This window comes from Lithobates pipiens, unplaced genomic scaffold (assembly GCF_037356315.1).
Source record: "Lithobates pipiens isolate NorthernLeopardFrog02 unplaced genomic scaffold, aLitPip1_a1.2 Scaffold_3, whole genome shotgun sequence".
Classification (NCBI taxonomy): Eukaryota; Metazoa; Chordata; class Amphibia; order Anura; family Ranidae; genus Lithobates; species Lithobates pipiens.
In genome coordinates this window covers 22,173,023-22,194,203 of record NW_027507790.1, presented here as the reverse complement: position 1 = coordinate 22,194,203, position 21,181 = coordinate 22,173,023, and the positions used below count along the sequence as shown (strand labels likewise).

The 21,181-nt window shown below is 41.6% G+C and overlaps 1 protein-coding gene across 2 annotated transcripts in view; it reads right to left on the bottom strand.

The window, feature by feature from the left end:
• Positions 1–21,181, bottom strand: part of SEZ6L (seizure related 6 homolog like) — a 614,672-nt gene that overhangs the window by 192,055 nt on the left and 401,436 nt on the right. For both annotated transcript variants that reach the window (XM_077461365.1, XM_077461364.1), the window contains one exon: positions 3,727–3,919. In XM_077461365.1, the coding sequence (XP_077317491.1) occupies positions 3,727–3,919 (193 nt within the window). The remainder of the gene's footprint in view (positions 1–3,726; positions 3,920–21,181) is intronic.

The window sequence follows — 21,181 nt, the reverse complement described above, 5'->3', positions numbered from 1 at the left end:
AAAAAACGGCGTGGGGGTCTCCTCCAGGTCCATATATGACCCTTGTCCGAGCACGCAGCCCGGTCAGTCAGGAAAGGGGGTGGGAACGAGCGAGCGCCCCCCCTCCTCCTGAGCCGTACCAGGCCGCGTGCCCTCAAAATGGGGGGTGCTTTGAGGAAGGAGGGCCCTGCGGCCCCCCATCCCAAAGCACCTTGTCCCCATGTTTTTAATAAAGGGGCCCCCAGATACTGCCCCCCCACCCTATGTGAATGAGTATGGGGTACAATGTACCCCTACCCATTCACCTGGTGAAAAAAATATGTAAAAATAAAACACAAGGGTTTAAAATAATTTATTGCACAGCTCCGGAGGTCTTCTTCCGTCTTGGGGGGTCTTCTCGCCGGACTCCTCCGCTATCTTCTGCTAGCTCTTTTACTAGTGGAGGAGCCCGTCTTTCTTCTTCGTCGCTGCCCGGGGGTCTTGTCCCCCTCTTTGGGGATCTTGTCCCCCTCTTTGGGGATCTTGCCCCCCTCTTCGGTTCTTCTTGCCGGGCCTCCGCTTTCTTCCTTTAGCTCTTTTACTAGCGGTGGCCAGGTCTTCTGTTACCCCCGCTGCCTTCTCTTCTTCTTGTTCTTCTTCCTTGAGATGTTGTCTCGACACTCTCTGGCTGCAATGACAGGGACGCGGTGTGCAGCGACTTATATAGGGACATCACCGGGTGATGTCCCCTGCCATTATGATGTCACAGTCCCAGCATCCTCTTGGACTGTGACATTATAATGGGTGGGGACATCACCTGGGGATGTCCCTATATAAGTCACTGCACACTGCGTCCCTGTCATTGGGGGCAGAGAGAGTCAACATCTTAAGGAAGCAGAACAAGAAGAAGAACAAGAAGAAGAGCAAGAAGAAGAGAAGGTGGCGGCAACAGAAGACCGGGCCACTGCTAGTAAAAGAGCTGGAAGAAGGAGCGGAGGCCCGGCTAGAAGAACCGAAGAGGGGGACAAGACCCCCAAGTCGGAAGAAGAGGCGGTGGCGACAGAAGACCGGGCCACCGCTAGTAAAAGAGCTAAAGGAAGAAAGCGGAGGCCCGGCAAGAAGAACCGAAGAGGGGGGCAAGACCCCTGAAGAGGGGGACAAGACCCCCAAAGTCGGAAGAAGACCCCCGGGCGGCGATGAAGAAGAAAGCCAGGCTCCTCCGCTGGTAAAAGAGCTAGCAGAAGATAGCGGAGGAGTCCGGCAAGAAGACCCCCCAAGACGGAAGAAGACCCCCGGAGCTGTGCAATAAATTATTTTAAACCCTTGTGTTGTGTTTTTTTTTACATTTTTTTCACCAGGTGAATGGGTAGGGGTACATTGTACCTCATACTCATTCACATAGCGTGGGGGGCTGGTATCTGGGGGCCTCCTTATTAAAGGGGCTCCCAGATTCCGATAAGTCCCCCGTCCGTAGATCCCAACAACCAACGGCCGGGGTTGTCTGGAAGAGGTCCTTGTCCTCATCAACATGGGGACAAGGTGCTTTGGGGTGGGGGGGCCGCAGGGCCCCCTTCCCCAAAGTACCCCCCATGTTGAGGACACGTGGCCTGGGGAGGGGCGCTCGATCATCCCCACCCCCTTTCCTGACCGGCCTGGCTACGTGCTCGGAACAGCGGTGCCTGTCTTTCGGCAAATATCTCCTAAACCGTGTAGGTTTAGGAGATATTTCTTGGACCTACAGGTAAGCCTTAATCTAGGCTTAACTGTAGGTCAAAGTGGTTTGTAAGGGTTTACAACCACTTTAAACTGCCCAAAGGTAACTTATCTAAAGGCATATCTGCCCAAAAGTCTTTACAGCTTTGGACAGCTGTTTGCTGTAAACTAGATTTGAATACTGTCTGTCCTAACAAAGGAGAGGAAACTCCGCCTCACTCTGAATTTGTTCAAAAATCCTTGACGTCAGTCATGAGACCATCTTGTGAGAACATCAATATGGTAGGAAATATAAAAAAAAAAAACATTTAATTTGTGTGAATGAGTACACATACCAAACACATAGTAGGCTTTTCTCAAAGTTGACTACAAAAGTGGAAATATACTTTAACCACTTTCAGACTGGACCATTTTGTTGACTTAAGACCAGACCACTTTTTGCGATTCGGCACTGCGTCGCTTTAACTGACAATTGCGCGGTTGTGCGACATGGCTCCCAAACAAAATTGACGTCCTTTTTTCCCCACAAATAGAGCTTTGTATTTGATCACCCCTGCGGTTTTTATTTTTTGCACTATAAACAAAAATAGAGCGACAATTTTGAAAAAACGCATTATTTTTTACTTTTTGCTATAATAAATATCCTCCAAAAATATATAAAAAACATTTTTTTTCCTCAGTTTAGGCTGATATGTATTCTTCTACATATTTTTGGCAAAAAAAATCGCAATAAGCGATAATTGATTGGCTTGCACAAAATTTATAGCGTTACAAATTAGGGGATAGTTTTATGGCATTTTTATTAATAATTTTTTTTACTAGTAATGGCGGCGATCAGCGATTTTTATTGTGACTGCGACATTATGGCGGACACATCGGACATTTTTGACACATTTTTGGAGCCATTGTCATTTATACAGCAATCAGTGCTATACAAATGCACTGATTCCTGTGTAAATGACACTGGCAGTGAAGGGGTTAAGCAGGGGGTGGCAGTGTAGGGGTTAAGTGTGTCCTAGGGACGTGTTACTATCTGTGGGGGATGGGCTGTGTGTTAGTGAACACTGATCTCTGCTCCAATCACAGGGAGCAGAGATCAGTGTCACTTGTTGCTAGGCAGAACGGGGAGATGCTGTTTACATCGGCATCTCCCCGTTGAGCCTCTCCATGAGACGATCGCAGGTATCCCCGCGGCGTTCGAGTCCACGGGACCCGCGATCGGACCACGGGGGTCCCGACCGGCACGCCACAGAAGGAACGCACATGATGGCAGGGCAGCAATTACAGATGGACGTACCTGTACGCCAGTTTGCCTGCCCGTGCCACTCTGCCGACGTACAGCCAAAACTATTTATATTGCTCTGTGGGAAAGGGGTTTAAACATTTCTCAGCTTTTATTTTAATGTTTGTTCCTGTTGGGGAGATCTCCCCTCACTTCATGTTGGCACAGGAAATGATAAAAAATCTTTCAAATGGGATTGCAAATGAAAACAAAGGCTCATTTTAATATAGTGGGAAAGAGCTAGAACTTTCTGTCCCTGTGTCAACCCTGCTCCAGCTTTCTTGTCTTAGTGTCTTGGCGTTTAAAAAACCTTTGTAGTATTTGCTAACAAGAATGTACAGCGCACTTACAGGCAAGAAGGCAATTAAAAAAAAAAAAATCCCAGAGGATAAAAATACAGCCTTTATCTAATCAAACAAAGCCAACACATGGGAGATAAATATACACAGATGGTCAGGCTTTGACAAACAAAATGCTTTTTTTTTAGTCTTTAAAGCAACATCTTCTTTGATTTTTTGTGCCTTTATATAAAGAAATAAAACACTCGTTCATTAGCATTCTTTTTTCAGTTTTGCTTATAAATTTAGGCATCCAAGTCAGCAAGTTTTGCTGCCTGATTGATTTCATAGCTTCGACTCTGCAACTTTTAATAAAATATAGATTTTTGCCACCGATGCTAAGGGATTCATAAGCCCTCAGAGCATGTGGCTGTTTCTGGTCACATTGCTCGTGTTTGTTTCTTATAAGAAACCAGTTGTTGCTTTAACACTTACCTTGGTAATGTAGATGAAAGGTCCCAATTGAATCATCCTGCAATGTTTTGAAGTAAACTGACAGACTATTAGTGGGGCTTCGGATGACCTGACCTTCAACCAGAAGGGTTTCATTTGCTAAGACTACAAGACCATCCTCGCTAATGCCTCGAATGGATAGATGCTCTCCCTCAGAGAGATTTACACTTTTAACCTACAAAATAAACAGAAGTTATAAGAACAAACAATCATAACAACATGACAGTCATTATGTCCTCAAGGTATAAACTTTATGTCAAATATCATTCTTGGTGATATAATAGTGTGAGTAATGTTCCAGGCTACAATTCTTTTTAGTTATATGGTAGTCTTATTTCTTACGTCAAAGCTTTTTTGCTACCGTAATGTGCTAATTGAAATAAAGACTCCCATTGCTTTATTCGGTTTTGTGGACTTTTTTTCTGTACATGCATGGATGTACAGTACAGGAAGCTGGAGAGCTGGTGAGCAGGAAGTAGTGTGGTTACTGGCCAGTTCCCTAGCGGCAACGTCATCTGTTTATGGACCTAAACCCAACCTGATGACAAAAAAAACCACTGTTACATTAAACATTGGACCTCCGGAAGGTTTTACCCCCTTCGTGACCAGGGCACTGTTTGCTATTCAGCACGGTGAGACTTTCATTGGCAATTGCTCAGCAACACTGTACGCAAATTCAATTTATATAATTTTTTTTACACAAATAAAGCCTTCTTTTGGGGGTATTTTATCACCACTGGGTTTTTAAATTTTTATTAGATAAACGAAAAAAGATCGGAGATTTCGAAAAAAAAACAACATAACTTTGTGTTATAAAACATGCAAAAAAAATCAAGTTTCTTCGTAATTTTAGGCCAAAATATATTCTGCTACATGTTTGGTAAAAAAAATCCCGCTAAGGCCTGATTCACACCTATGCATTTTTAGTGCTTTTTGCATTTTGCAGATTTGCACTACAGAACGTGCTCCATAGGAAGCCACGTTAAATGGACTGTAGTGAAAATCTGCAAAAATGCAAAAAGCACTAAAAATGCATAGGTGTGAATCAGGCCTTAGTGTATAATAATTGGTTTGTGCAAAAGTTATAGCATCTAGAAACTATAGTATTTATACTGGAATTTAAGCAGCTATAGACGCTATACTAATAATAGCAGCGACTTATAGTGTGACTGTGATAGTGTGGCGGACAATATGGTGCTAAGAGACACTGGCTGGGAGGACACAAAAGGATTGATTTACTAAATCTGGAGAGTGCAAAATCTGGTGCAGCTCTGCAGAGAAACAAATCTTCCAGGTATTTTTGTCAACGAGTAATTGAACAAACTGAAGTTAGAAGCAGGTTTTGCACTCTCCAGTTTTAGTAAATCAATCCCTAACTGACTAACTGACACTAACATTGCTAGTGACACGACTGTTTTTTCCGTCAGAATAAACTCTGATGGTTTTTCTGATGGAGTTCCAATGGAGTTCTGCTGAAAAGGACTTGCCTACACACGATCACACCAAAGTCTGATTGTTTGGAACGTGGTGACGTACAACAATTATGACGGGACTGGAAAAAGGAAGTTAAATAGCTAATAGCTGCCCTTGCGCCGTTTTTGGTCCGTCGGACAGCATATGGACGAACGGTTTTCCGATAGGAATTCATTCCGTCGAAAAGATTTAAAACATATTCTATTTCTAGGTCCGTCAGAATTTTCGAAAAAAAAAAAAAAAAGTCCTCTGAAGCCCACATACGATCGGAATATCCAATGAAATTATTCCGTCTGAATTTTTCTGCCGGAAAGTCAGACCGTGTGTACATGGCAGAATACAGTGATCAGTGATAATACTGTACACTGACACTGGCTGGGAAGGGATTAAATCAAGGGGCAATCAAGGGGTTAACTTTGTGCCTAACAAGTGTGATGTGCGCTGCTTTTACTCACTGATCTGGCTGCTTTTCCGCCCTGAACTCAGAGTTGATTTCAGGGGGAAGAAACAGTCAAATCACTTTCTGTGTACAGAGTTCAGTGTGAATGTAAATACAGAACTCTGTGCTGTGACTGGCCACAGCTGTTCAGCAGGTGTACAGCCATAATCATTGTCTGTCACCTGTTGACAAACTCGTTATATTGCCTAGCCTGAAGCTGCTGCTTGTCTGCAGTAAATGAACTGTGGGCGGGAGGCAAGAGGCTAAATATGACTGATAATTTCTGTATATTAACCGCTTGTCGACTGCCCGCCGTAGTTTCAGGGCGGCAGAATGGCTCCCCTGGGCGAATCACCGTAGCTGTATATCAGATACTTTAAGGGGTATAGGGGGTGCGCGCGCCCGCCACAGTACTGAGGAGCCAATGTGCATGACATTGTGGCTGCTGGGCAACCGCGATTGCTCCTGACATAGCCAGAATGAGGGTCGTAAACACACAAATCCATGTTCTGGCAGGTGAGAGGAGACAGATCGTGTGTTCCTAGTATATAGGAACATCAATCTGTCTCCTCCCCCAGGAAGTCCCATCCCCCTTACAGTTAGAACACGCGGAGGGAACACATTTAACCCCTTGATCGCCCCCTAGTATTAACCCCTTCCCTGCCAGTGACATTTATACAGTAATCAGTGGCTATTTTTAGCTCTGATCGCTATATAAATGTCAGTGGTCCCAAAAAAAGTGTCATAAGTGTCCGATCTGTCTGCTATAATGTCGCAGTCCTGATAAAAATCACAGATCGCTGCCATTACTAGTAAAAAAAAAGTTATAAAAATGCCATAAAACCATCCCCTATTTTGTAAACGCTATAACTTTTGCTCTAACCAATCAATAAACGCTTATTGTGATTTTTTTTACCAAAAATATGTAGAAAATTACATATCGGCCTAAACTGAGGAAAAAAAAAATATATATATATGTTATTTTTTTTTTAATTGTCACTCTTTTTTTTTATAGTGCAAAAAATAAAAACCACAGAGGTAATCAAATACCACCAAAAGAAAGCTGTATTTGTGGGGATCGCTGTATGTGGGGAAAAAAAGGACGTCAATTTTGTTTGTGTACAGCATCGCACAATGGCGCAACTGTCAGTTAAAGCGACGCAGTGCTGTATCGCAAAAAATGTCCAGGTCAGGAAAGGGGTAAATCCTTCCGGGGCTGAAGTGGTTAAAATCCAAGCTAAAAACTCACCGCAAGTTTTCTTGAATTTCCACATCGAGAACTAATGATTGTTTTTCTGAAATTGCTTTGGGGTTATGCTTTATAAGCAGTTTTGGTGCAAACTGTGTTTATATCGTTATTTTAGTTTTGATTACTCCCTGTCAAAGACACACCACCTTTTTATGTTATAGCTGACTTACTGTAAACACTATGGTGTTAAAAAATCTAGCATTTGCCATCATTAATCATAGGCAGCAATTAGTGGGCTAAACTAATTTAACATTGATGTCTTAAATGTTTCAGAGGCATATTTGCAAGGATCTTTGTTTAAAAATAAATTTACAATTTCGCCTACTTTAATATTGTCAGCTTTATCTAAAGCATTTTAATTAAGAAGGTATGGTATTTTAAGTCTGGGCCAATACTTTGAATTTAAAGCTTGTCTAACAGGCACTAGCACAGTTTATCGCGACCAGTCCATTAGTTAAAAAATGTGCCTTTAGCATAAAAATCTTGATTAGAAGCAGAACACTTCTGCATGTGTGATATTAAAATAATGCTACACTGATTTCAAGCAGGTGCTGTAAATCTTTGCTGGTGCTGTATATATCTCCAAGGATCGAATATACATGTAAATATAAAACCAGAAACAGAGTGCAGATAGAATCAATAGCAAGACATGTAATTTACCCTTACATACAAGTGACTTGACTTATGTGTATCACCAAAAACAACTCATCCAGAGGATAACCATGTCCTGCCAACAGGTGCAATGATACGCTCACGTAGAAGCTGGCAAATGGGAGAGACAGCAATCAAGTTGAAAAGTATTTGGTGAAAATTATAAAAACCACGAAGAGAGGGAATTGTCGGAGAATGCCTTCCAGATGTCTGGATTACAGAAATGCGCATGCACGCTGATTTTTTAACCGAATGCACACAGGTGCACACGCACATGCATGTTGGCGTCAGATGGGCTATTTAATGCATGCATGTTGGCGTCAGATGGGCTATTTAATGCATGCATGTTGGCGTCAGATGGGCTTCTGCTCATGCTTAAGTGCTGACTGGTCTTTTAGCTGTTCCTTGCATCCTGCCTTCTTCCTGTGTGTTCCCTTGTTGCTGACCCGACTTACCTCAGACCTGATCTTGGATCCTGCTTCTGATTTGTCTCTTTATTTCTAACCCTGTTACTGTTCCTGACTTCGGCTCTGCTTATGATTCCTTACCTCACTGTCCACCTGTTGATTACCCTGGCTATTCCTGTAACCACGCTTCTACTTCTGATCATGACTGTCCTTCCTAGTGATCACCTAGCTGTTCACTGTACCTGCTCTGCCCTTCAATGACAGTTCTGACAAGCCATGCATCCTGAACCTGCAGCACAAGTGCAGTGCCCCTTTAATCTTATCTGGTTTTCTGAGCACAGCTATTGTTCCTGTCCTGATGATCCACCGGCTTCCCAGGACATACTCCAGCTGCAGGTTCTACTATCAAAATCTGCTGACACTCGTGTTCCTCCTGTACCTCGGTACCCTCTGTTCCACTCTCAGTGGGGCCAGGGCTGGAGATATAAGAGAGGCCAACCTTGTCATATCAGTCTCCTATCAGGTACATGACAGAACTGCAGAAATGTCCCAACCTAGAACATGAAGGGGACAGAATCTGTGTGCATGGTGATACAGTACCTCCACTTAACTAACATATTTTGGGATCCATGCCACTTTATCAGCTGCTGAAGGGGCAGGGACCCCAAAACATGTTAGTCTTTCCCACTGGCATCTTCTACATGAGAGTACAATCTCTTGGTGGAACAAGGTATTCCTCTGGATGAGCTGTTTTTGGTGATGCGCATTGATCAAGTCACTTATATGTAAGTGCAAATTTAATTCCTCACGATTAAAGTTGTTTTATATGCACTAGCAAGTACACTCTGTTTCTGCGCCTATGATATTGCCTAGGAGATACTGCCCCCCCTTAAAAAATGAATGGCCCAATATAGGACAGCTTTTTGTACCAGTACACACACAGTAGTTTTCATTTATTTAAAGAAATTTGACAATTCCTAGATTACAGTGAGGTGTACATTCGAAAGACTGTTCAATGATGGAACAACCATCATTGAACAGGGTTGGTGGCCTATAACACTAACTGTCTTCCACATATAATTCTGCTTTATCATCTCTACCCTGACATTTTTCACAAGTCAAACATTCAGCTATGTAAATCAAAGCCCGATGCCAATATGTTTGGATTATGTAACTATAAGAGGGTGGTTCCACAATTTCCTCACCACCCATCCTGTTCTTGGACAAAAAAATGTGCTTTCCCATTGTGATTGGTTGAGGCGTCTTTATGTGTGTATATAAACTCTGGGGTATTTTCATGTGACTCATTAGAACTTAAGGGGAGGCTTAGCTATAAAATATCTTTTAGCGAGAGTCCGCCGGGAGTTTCGCCGTTTTTTTTTTTTTTTAAAAGCCAGCAGCTACAAATACTGCAGCTGCTGACTTTTAAAATAAGGACACTTACCCGCCCAGCGCGCCCGCGATGTCGGCACCCGAAGCCGATCTCTCGATCGTCTCTCGGGTGCTGCAGCCGCCATCTTGGGTATGGGAATCAGGAAGTGGAGCCTTTCGGCTTCATTTCCCGGTTCCCTACTGCGCATGTGCGAGTCGCGCTGCGCAATAAGGATGGACCCGCTGCCTCTGGGATCTGTGTGTTTCCCAGCAGGCAGCGGGGGACTTTTGGAAAGGGGCGTAATCTACGCCCCTTTCCGCAGAGAGCTATCCCGGAAGTGGGTGCAGATACCTGTACTGTACAGGTACCTGCACCCCCCTCCCCCCTGAAAGGTGCCAATTGTGGCGCCGGAGGGGGGGGATTCCAATGAGCGGAAGGTCCACTTTAGAGTGGACCTCCGCTTTAAACATTACAGAATAAATTCAGTTGAATGTGACTAGCTATTGCTTACTGGCACTTCAAAACTAGGTGTCCAAAAAGTATAAAGCCATATCTGCATGGATATAGAAACGCAACCAACATTTTTCAGCTTTTTGTTCTGAAAATGCACCTTCATTGACCTTTGATACAGCCTTTTGAGTTTATCAAACAATGACAAATCTATAGATTTATTTGGGAGGTCTGCTTTTACTCCCCTGACAATGATGGCTCAGGCTACATGAATGTGTAAATATTCTAGACTTCAAGGATTGCCCTGATATTGGCTAGAATCATTTACAATACACCAAATGACTGTTTATGGTAAAGCTGCTGGGTAAATCAAATGAAACAAATTATTCATCAGAAGTCACATTCAGTTACAACAGTATTTCACATCTATACAAATAAGCTACATAAAACTCTGGGCAGATATAAAAGACACAAATTCATGGAGCTCTGTAATCAATATTACATCATTATATTCAGTTTTAAATTCAAGCAGTGTGAAGTTGGCCATACACCATTATGCCTCGCACACATGATCGTACTTTCCGGCAGACTTGATCTGGCGGACAATCCGCCGGACTTTGCATCGCAGTTCCGCCGGACTTTCCGAACGAGCGGACTTGCGCACACATGAACGGACTTTCTGGCGGACTAGGTCAGACGGACTTCCCACCGGACTTTTGGCGGAGGTCCGATGGACTTTCCAAATGAACGGACTTGCCCACACACAGACTAAAGTCCGTTCATTTTGAACGTGACTCCAGGTACGATGGGAGTAGAGAAGGAAGTCAATCTCGATGCGGCGAGATTGACACCTTGCAAGCCCTGTCACCTGCTATGGATTTTAAGAGTAACCCCCTACGCTGACGGGGGCTTATCAGAATCCGGGAGCCCCCTTTAATAAGGGGGCACCAGATCCCGGCCCCCCACCCTATGCGAATGAGTATGGGGTACGACGTACCCCAACTCATTCACCTGGGGTAAAAGTGTCAATAAAAAACACACTACACAGGTTAGAAGTAGATTATTAGGCAGCTCCGGGGGGTCATCTTCCATCTCCCGGTGACCCCGCTCCTTATGCCTGTATAAGTCGCAGTGCACCCTGTCCACCGCAGTACAGCAGGAGAGAGCATCGTGTCAACATCAAAGAACGGAAGAAGAAGGCGATGACGCCAAAGGTGACGACGGCAACGAAAGAGAAAGCTGGGCCACCGCTAGCAAAAGAGCAGCAAAAGAGCAGAAGATAGCGGAGGAGCCCAGCAAGAAGAAGCGGAAAGCGCAGAGAAGTCGGAAGAAGACCCCCGAAGTCAAAAGAAGGCCCCCAGAGCTGCCTAATAAACTACTTTAAAAACCTGTGTAGTGTGTTTTTTTATTCATTTTTTATTTCCCCCAGGTGAATGGGTAGGGATACGATGTACCCCATACTCAATCACATAGGGTGGGGGGCCAGGATCTTGGGGCCCCCTTATTAAAGGGGGCTCCCGGATTCCGATAAGCCCCCCTGCCCACAGACCCCGACGACCAATGGCCAGGGCACCCCCCTTCCCCAAAGCACCCACTCCCCATGTTGATGGTATGCAGCCTGGTACGGTTCAGGAGGGGGGCGCTCGGTTATCCCCACCCCCTTTCCTGACCGGCCAGACTGCGTGCTCACATAAGGGTCTGGTGTGTATTTTGGGGGGACCCCCACGCAGTTTTTTCGGTGTAGGGATCCATACCAGACCTAAGGGCCTGGTGTACAGTACCCTGTAGCCGAGAACCAGGGTGATAGGATCGCACTGGAAACATTCTCGCGGGCAGGTGCTGTAGTTGCCATTGCGTCGTAGTTGGTCCGTCGGACCAGCATACAGATGAGCAGACTTCCCGACAGGAACTGGGTCAGGCGGACTTTCGGTGGGAAGATTTAAAATATGTTTTATTTCTAGATCCCCCAGGCTTTGGGGAAGAAAAAGTCCGCTGGAGCCCACACACGATCACATTTTTTCCGACAGACTCTGGTCCACCGGACCAAGTCTGCCAGAAAGTCGGATCGTGTGTACGCGGCATTAGATTTCTTTTTTTCAGCCTACAGGCTGGATGAGAAAAGTTTAACAGGCTCTTCCATCCATGGTATACAGCGCAGATGATTGTTTCTGCCGCTGTGCCTATTGTATTCTAACAATTGGCCCAAAATTTTTAAATACAAATTTTTCAAGCGAAAGATGGCATATAGGAGGCAGCTGACAGGGCCACCCACATAGCAAACTTCAACTGGTTCATCAGAAAAAAAAACCCCCTCTAAATGCAAACATGGCTTAACGCATCATGTAAACATGGCAAAACTGACATTTGAAAAAAAAACAATTGGTTACTATCTGTCAATTAAATGGTTCAGCAATGGTTTTAAAACATCCCATGTACATTAAGCCACTGTACTGCTTCTACTTTTACTGTCCAGTTACAGTCTGGGACGGGTCAAGGATGAACTGGGCTCATAGAAAGTGGATTAAATGGTCATCAACCTGAACATTGTAGCAAAGGCTAGTTGTAGTATTTTATCTTTTAACCACTTGCCGACCTCCACATGTACATTTACATTGACTGAATGGAATTGCTGGGCAAATGGGTATACAGGTACATCCCTTTGAATTTGCCGCCATGAGGTCATGTGCGCGGCCGCCGGCAGCACATGTGACCCTTCCGGGACCTCCGTGAGTAGGATCGCGGGTCCCGCGGACTCTATGTCTGTGCGGATACCCACAATCATCTCACGGAGCTGAAGAATGGGGAGATGCTAATGTAAACAAGCATCTCCCCATTCTGCCTTGTGACACTGTCACTGATCATAGCTCCCTGTGATCGGGAGCTATGATCAGTGATGTGTCACACGTAGCCACACCCCATAACAGTTAGAATCACTCCCTAGGACCCACTTAACCCCTTTCTAGCCAGCTAGTGGTTAACCCCTTCACGGCCAGTGTCATTTTTACAGTAATCAGTGCAATTTTATAGCACTGATTGCTGTAAAAATTACAATGGTCCCAAAAATGTGTCAAAATTGTTCGAGGTGTCCGCCATAATGTCACAGTCATGATAAAAATCACAGATCGCCGCCATTGCTAGTAAAAAAAAATTATTAATAAAAATGACATAAAACTAACCCCTATTTTATAGACACTAACTTTTGGGAAAATCAATCAATGGGTGGGGGATGGCACCATGTACAACTGACAGTTCACATGTTCACACAGTATAAATTTATTTATTGCTGGATCTGATGCTTTTGCCACCTGTTTTTTACATCCTATGCCCTTTTCCACCTCATGCTCAGTTTGAATTGCTGAGGTTTGTGGCAAGTTTCTATCAATGAGAAAAGCTAACCTTGGTTAGAAATCATGTACTGTACAATTTATTCAGGTTTACTACAGTAGATTTCCGAGAATGGTAATTCTGCTACACTGATAATTTCATGTTTCTTCTGTAAAAAATATATGTTTGCTACAGAGTAATTATGGGAAAGTTACAACTGGAGATGTGAAAATTATATATTAGGCCTTATTCTGAAAACTCTATTAAATAACAAATGTGTTGTCCACTCCAGTAGTAACAAATCAGGCTCAAAGCTGCACAGCACGGTTGTCAGCTGGAATGTGATTGGAGGTAGACACTTTTTATTTAAAACACTTGGATGATATGTGAAGAACAATTGCTATTTTATTGTACTGTATTTACAAATTCGACCAAAACTACATTTACTTTTTAAATTTGTAGTTCTATTGCCGAGCAGGAAGTAGCAGAAATCAGCATTTTCTGTTATGTAGTCATGTTTTCAACTTCATATCAGAAAGCTGCAGAGAGCTGGCTATTCCCACTATATTTGTACTACTGCATGGTAATAAAAATCCCCAAACTGATGGAATTGTTGGAAAGTTTCTCCAATTAGTGAACATAACCAGTATATACCAAGGTAAATTCCTGATGACAAATCCTCTTGAGACATAAGACGTGTTGCTGTACATCCTGTCAAGCAGTCTGCTAAGGGCCTGTATCATATTAGGCTTCCAGTGAGTAGACCTTTTATAATTAGTAATATAGAGAAGTCCAAGACACACTAGTACCCTCAGGGGTAAATAACAGATGCAGGGATCTTGGGTTGGCATAGAGTATTTTGAAAAAGTTAAAGCAATCCTCACTTTGTCAAATAATGATCATTAAGATATTCTCATACAAAACAAAATCTTTCCACTTGTTCTTTTGTTGTTTCCAGAAAGCCAATTTTAGACAAAAACTCACTCAAGCTCTACCACATGATTGTAGAATGATGAGCTGAAAAAACAGTGCTCAGGCTTGTTGTGTCCCATAAACATCAAAATAGCAAGAAATGCTATGAGGAAGGCTCTGGCCGAAACATGTTAGCACTTTAGATGTCACACCGCTGTTAGTGCTCAATAAAGATTTAAGAAGAAACCGGCGAGTTTCTGGCATTTCTTGCTATAGGTTTCTTTTAGTTTGGGTGGTGTAGGGCAGGATTAGGCCATAAACGGTTCAAGTCTTGGCTGGTTCAGCAGGTTTTAATGAACTGAACAAAAATAACTCATTGCTCCAGGTGAGAAATGGAAGCCTGATGGATCCAGTAGGTGCCCGCCCCAGCTTGCCTCCGTGTGCAACAATAATGAGAAGAAGTGGCCGCACACCACTATGTTGATCCAAGATCCTTTATGAGGTCATCCCAAAAGACACTACGGGAACAGAATGCTAGGTAGACATGTTTCACACACTTCAGGTGCACTTAATCATTACTGTAATGTAATTATTAAGCGCACCTGTAGTGTGTGAAACATGTCTACCTAGCATTCTGTTCCTGTAGTGTCTTTTGGGATGTCCTAATAAAGGACCTTGGATCAACATAGTGGTGTGCGTACATTTCTTCTAATTTCAGAAGATTCAAACTGTGTATGGGCAGGCTGAATGTACCAAGCTGATCCATCGATCAACTTGGATTTTACCTGCAATTATCTCTGGTTGCTGCTATAGTCAATAGCAATAATCTCTTCTCCTGGGGGGGATAGCTTCCACCACCCCTCTCACAGGGATAAAAGAATGGCCAGCAGGAGGTATTCCCACATCAACACAGTCTGTGCTGATAACAGAACCAAGCCAATTTCTTTCCTGCAAACACAGGTTGCAGGAAAAAAAATGCTCCATGTATGGCTGGCCTTAGAAGCCCTTTCAGGGTTTACTGCTCTCCAGGGATCTCATAGAGAGATCTCTACTCACTTTCATTCCTGTTTATGTTTTACAAGACAGGAAGTGAGGGAGCTGTCTTATCTTATGTTAATAGGAACATGAAACAAACATAAAGTATCCTAATTTTGCTGAAGAAATGTAAATACACTTTAAACACAGCATACACATATGTAAGCAAAGGACGCTGTGTCAAGCCCCATACCCATACCACGATTAATTTATATGTCAAAAATAATTGGTTAAACCAGAAGTACTGTGATTTACCCCTACTTTATACCTTTATCCTCATTTAGAGGATGTTTGAAAAGGTTATTGTATGATAACACATATGATAGTTAAATAATCTTTTGTAATATAGCAGTCTGTACATTCTACCTAAAAAAGTGACAATCAGGGAGGAAAGAAGGAGAGATATCTGATTGCAAAAGATGGACAGTTACTTCAAATATTGGGATCTATGGGTCTGCTGTGCATCATTGCTTGCACAAATATTATCTACATGGAAGATTCATCAGAAGCAGCCTTACATGTAATGCAATTTCAAAAGTCTACTTTCGAAGAGCACAGCTCGATGCTTAGGAAAGCCAAAGGCATTTTAGTGCTGTGCAGTGCTGTGGTCTCATTAAATAAAAATGTTGTCAAAGGTATTTGAAGAACACAACCCCTTGTCACCATTTAAGTATGAAGGATCTATTACAGTTTGTATTTGAGTGGCAGCTAGTGACATGAAACATTTCAAGGGAAGGGAAGGATATCAGAAAGAGTTGATTCAACCTCATATCAACAAATCCTGGAGGCTGGACTATGTGAACAAATGAAAAGAGAAAATAGACAACTCAATCAGGATATACCCTTTTAGATTTTCAAATGAAAATTTGTAGGAAAATCCATACAAACATTTGTACGGACATTTAATGGCTTGATGAATGTCTTTCAAAAGTGGTTCAAAAAATTGTTTGCTTTCACATTTCATTATAAAGCAAATTTACTTTCTTGAACAAAAAACACATACACAGATTTATTTACTAAAACTGGAGAATGCAGCTGTGCATGGTAGCCAATCAGCTTCTAACTTCAGCTTGTTCAGTTAAGCTTTAACAATAAAACCTGGAAGCTGATTGGTTTCTATGCAGAGCTGCACCAGATTTTGCACATCCCAGTTTTAGCAAATCAACCCCACACTGTTAGAAATTAATTTGCTTTAGAATTTTCCATTCTGCATCTTCTTCAAATTTTTTCATCACTGTCTCATCACAGTTGAAAACAAACATTGATTTGACCCCGCTCCCACTAAAAATTAGGAAATCAAGCAAATGTTCTTAAAACTAAAGATTTTTAAAATCTACTAGTGTATGGACATCAGTTAAAAAACGGATGAACTACACAACAGATCTCTTATGGTTTTATTTGAAAGAAGAATATTGCAGAACTATTCTTCCGGTAAAACTAAAAACATACAGGAAAATAAATAAATATAATATACATCTATAGGGAAGCTCTGAAATGAGGGGAAGCTCTGCTTATTTCTATCATCCAATCATAGGCAAGCAAAAATGCAATTTTTTATTTTCCTTGCATGTTCCCCTCAGAACTAGACATGTTCACTGCAAGAAAAATTGTTTGTTTTCATTTTTTTTCCGGGTCATTTGTTATGATCGCAATTTGTAAATTTTAAAATTTGTGAATTAGAAAATTAGTAAATTCAACAATTTGTAAATTTAAAAATTCGAAAAATTCAAAAAATCAAAAATCAGAAATTTAAAAATAATAGCTTACTAACTAATTAACTACCAATGATTAAATTATAGGTATTGGAGTTTCCTTTCAAATTTGGCTGTTAGTGAATCTAACGAATACAAATTAATCCAAAATTATAAATTATCCAAAATAACAAATGGAATGTAACAAATTAATAATAAATAATAATAATAAAAAGTTCATAACTTTGGATAAATTTGTTACGTTCACTAACAGCCAAATTTGAAAAGAAATTCCAATACCTATAATTTAATAGTTAATTAGTCTTTCAGATTTTCAATTTTTCTAATTTACAATTTCTGAATTTACAAATTTACAAATTTTCGAATACATTCGAATTTATGAATATTCAGAAAAATTTGTTAAACGGGTTTTGTCTAAATTCGGTAAAAAATGAATTCTGAACGAAGCGAATTACACATGCCTACACTACTCTACTCTACTTGCCGTGCATGGACTATTTAACTTTAATAAATCAACCCCATTGTGTCAAAGAAAACATAAAGATAAAAAATACAATGGTGTCCTGTGCTTACATGTCCTTTCTTTTATACTTTTTGGGTTTATTATGTACGGCAGCGATTTTGGTTGTTGTTAAGCTGCTGAGAGCCTGAGCTGACCCCTCCCGCCCCCTCCACAGCTTGGCGCTCCAGTCACCAGCTCTCTGTTCAGGGAGCTGTGAGAACCGAACAATCGTTGGTGTTTGATCACTCAGTTCTCAGTGTTAGAGTTGGTGGGAGGACCCAGGTAAGTATGATTCTTACATTTTTAAAAAGTCCATACTTCTCTTTTAAGCATGTACACTTTGGCGGCTCCTAAAATGCAAAATGGGCAGCATTTGTGATACCTGCCAATAACCTGTTAATGCATGAGTGTTTTTTCATGCCAACACTTTTTTATTTATTTAACCTCTTGATGCTAACAGTACACAGATATGCGGCACAGCGCGCTCCCAATACAGAGACCAGGGTCTCACTGGGAGCCCTGAGTCTCATACTAATGATCGGGACCAGGAAGTTTTGGTTCCAGGTCACCTGATCGCTGTAATTGCCTTTGATTGACTATCACAGTGATCAGTCACTGTGAAGCCCACCCATGTGTTTCTCTCTCTGTGAATGCAGAGTAAAGATACATTGAGGTTGATTTAATAAAGGCAAATTAACTGTGCACGTCAAGAGCACTGCAAGATCTGAGGGGAAGCTCTGAAATGAAAGAAAACTCAGATAATTACTATCATCCAATCATGTGCAAGCAAAAATGCTGTTTTGTTAAATTTTCCTTGCATGGTCCCCTCAGATCTAGAGCAACTGCACTTACAGTGCACTTAAAGTGCACATTCGGAAGCACTTGCAGTGCACAGACTATTTACCTTTGGTAAATCAACCCCAATGCATCTTGCTCTCTCCTTGCGAAGAGGAAAAAAAAAGTGTGTAAAAAATAAATTAAATAATAATAATAGAGAATAAAGAAAAAATACCTAGATCAATGTTTGATCTAGGTCAGTGCCAGGGTTAATGCTTGGGTCAAGTAAGTTCAAAGGTCAAGGTCATGACTTTTTTTTAAATTAGAATCAGTATCAGTTAGTGTCCTAGTGGGCTTTAGGTAGGATTAAAAAAAAAATGCACTATTGTTTCTGGGCTGTACTACGGGTGCAAACAACAAATTACATACACATACATGGTATTACTGTGATCGCTGGAAGCAGGATATTTTATTTTGCATTGTTCTTTGGTGGTAGGTTATAGTAGTAACAGGACTTATACAGCTAAATTAAAAAAAAAAAAAAGTTTTATTTTTACCATTTTGGACTGGTTTTCCTTTTATAATAAAAAAGAAGTATAGAGGCAAATGTATCCATGCTATGGCTATGTTTGATGTACTCTAATCTCTAATGCTGCTGGTACTCCCCAGTGCCAGTAGCAGTCATGCAGCCCCAGACCATGACACTCCCACCATCATGCTATAGGCAAGACAAACTTGTCTTTGTACTCCTCACCTGGTTGCGGCCACATGTGCTTGACACCATCTGAACCAAATAAGTTTATCTTGGTCTAATCCAGTAATCCATGTCCTTAGTCTGCTTGTCTTCAGCAAACTGTTTTTCTTGTGCACCATCTTTAAAATAGGCTTCCTTCTGGGACGACAGCCATGCAGACTAATTTGATTCAGTGTTCGGCGTATGGTCTAAGCACTGACAGGCTGACCCCCCCCCACCCCTTTAACCTCTGCAACAATGCTGGCAGCACTCATACATCTATTTCCCAAAGACAACCTGGTGAAAATGACTCTGAGCACATGCATTTCTCTTCTTTGGTTGACCATCGCGAGGCCTGTTCTGAGTGGAACCTGTCCTGTTAAACCACTGTATGGTCTTGGCCACTGTGCTGCAGCTCAGTTTCAGGGTCTTGGCAATCTTCTTACAGCCTATGCCATCTTTATGTAGAGCAAAAATTCAGTTTTTCAGATCCTCAGAGAGTTTGTTGCCATGAGGTGCCATGTTAAACTTCCAGTGACCAGTATGAGAGAGTGAGCACGATAACAGCAAATTTAACACACCTGCTCTCCTTCACACCTGAGACATTGTAACGCTGAGTCACATGACACAGAGGGAGGGAAAATGGCTAATTGGGCCCAATGTGGACATTCTCACTTTTGTTGCCAGCGGTTTAGACATTAATGGCTGTGTGTTGAGTTATTTTGAGGGGACAGCAAATCTACACTGTTATACAAGCTGTACACTCACTACTTTACATTGCAATAAAGTGTAAATTCTTAATTGTTGTCACATGAAAAGATATAATAAATTATTTACAAAAATGTGAGAAAACATATAGATCCCTTTATTCACTTAAATTATGCACTGTAAACAACCCCAAGCAAGCAACAGCATTTCAACTAGCAGGAGGATTTCTATGTTATGTTTTAAAAAGTACAATTTATTAGCCTATTCGGAGTTCAAAGACTTCAAATAAACAAGGTAAGAGTAAAAATATAGTGATAGAAAATATCCTCACACAGAAAGGAAACTTTGTCATAAATGTTACTGAGTTATTTTATAGCTGATTGCTTCCTTTCTTTTCTGTTGTGTATGCATTTGTCAATTGTCTGCTGAAAAACACTGTTTTATTCACTTTCCATAACTTAAACATGAAGCCTTTATATCTGTCCTAAGAAGGATTTGAGTACACGGAATGGTACAATTTTCTATTCTGACAAAAATCAATTTATGTAACATTTTGATTCACAGTTGAGCTCGATACAATTCACTGAAAGCTGTCATCAAAAACAAAGGGTTGTTATATTGCGTGAAATGATATACAATTTCATTGCTTTGTTTTGTTATGATGTCACATACATGCAGCATAACTGTTTACAAAAAATCTCAGAATGAAGTGTATTTTTCTTTTGTACAGTTGAATAAAATATTGACTTTTTTTCTTATGAAACGGAGTTGGGACTGCTCAGTTGACACGGCATTCTTTGGGCTTTAGGTATCAATATGTTCTTAATAAGAACTTGGCTGAAGTTTCAATTTGAAGCATCTATACATTTTACTTGTGATAGAGCTACGTCTATCATGGTGTTGATTTTGTTTCAACCATTGTCCTCATAGAGTGGCTTATAATGAGGTCCTTGGAGGAAATTAAATGAAGTGATATTGACATTTTTCTGGTAGAATGATCCTTTTAAAAATGCCCTGCACTAATTCATGAAAGCTTTCTGATGATTTTGTTGACAGTTTCCGAAATGTATGACGCATTTTTTGTTGTTTTTATGTGTAACTGCTTTAACAATGTGTCAAAATGGGTGAGACAGATTAAAAAATAATTACCTCCAGTTTCATTGATAATTCAACTTTAGGTAACTAAAGCCTCATACACACGGTAGGACTTTGTACAAACTTTTCCGTGGACTTTTGTACAAAGGGCGTGGTCCACAAGTTTGTATTGCATACACACGGTCGGACTTTTTGACAACAAACACGAACGTAATGACGTCACAACGTACTGACGCCGCTTCAAAAAAGGACGTTCAATGACTCCAGCGCCACCTTTGGTGAACTTCTGTATTGTAGTCTGATCTTTTGCATTGGTTCTGAGCATGCGTGTTTGTACCTTGTACAAAAGTCCGATGCTTTTGCATACACACGGTCGGACTTTGCTCCATCGGACTTTTGTTGCCAGAAAGTTTGTCCGTTCGCACAGCCAACAAAAGTCCGATGAAAACAGAAAAAGTTTGTCCGATGGAGCGTACACACAGTCGGATGTTGCTCCAAAACAGCTAATTTGCATGTTTGTTGCCAAAAAGTCCGACCGTGTGTACGGGCCTTAAGACTAACTTAAAGTCGGAATACAGGCCAGCGTTTTGGAAAGGGG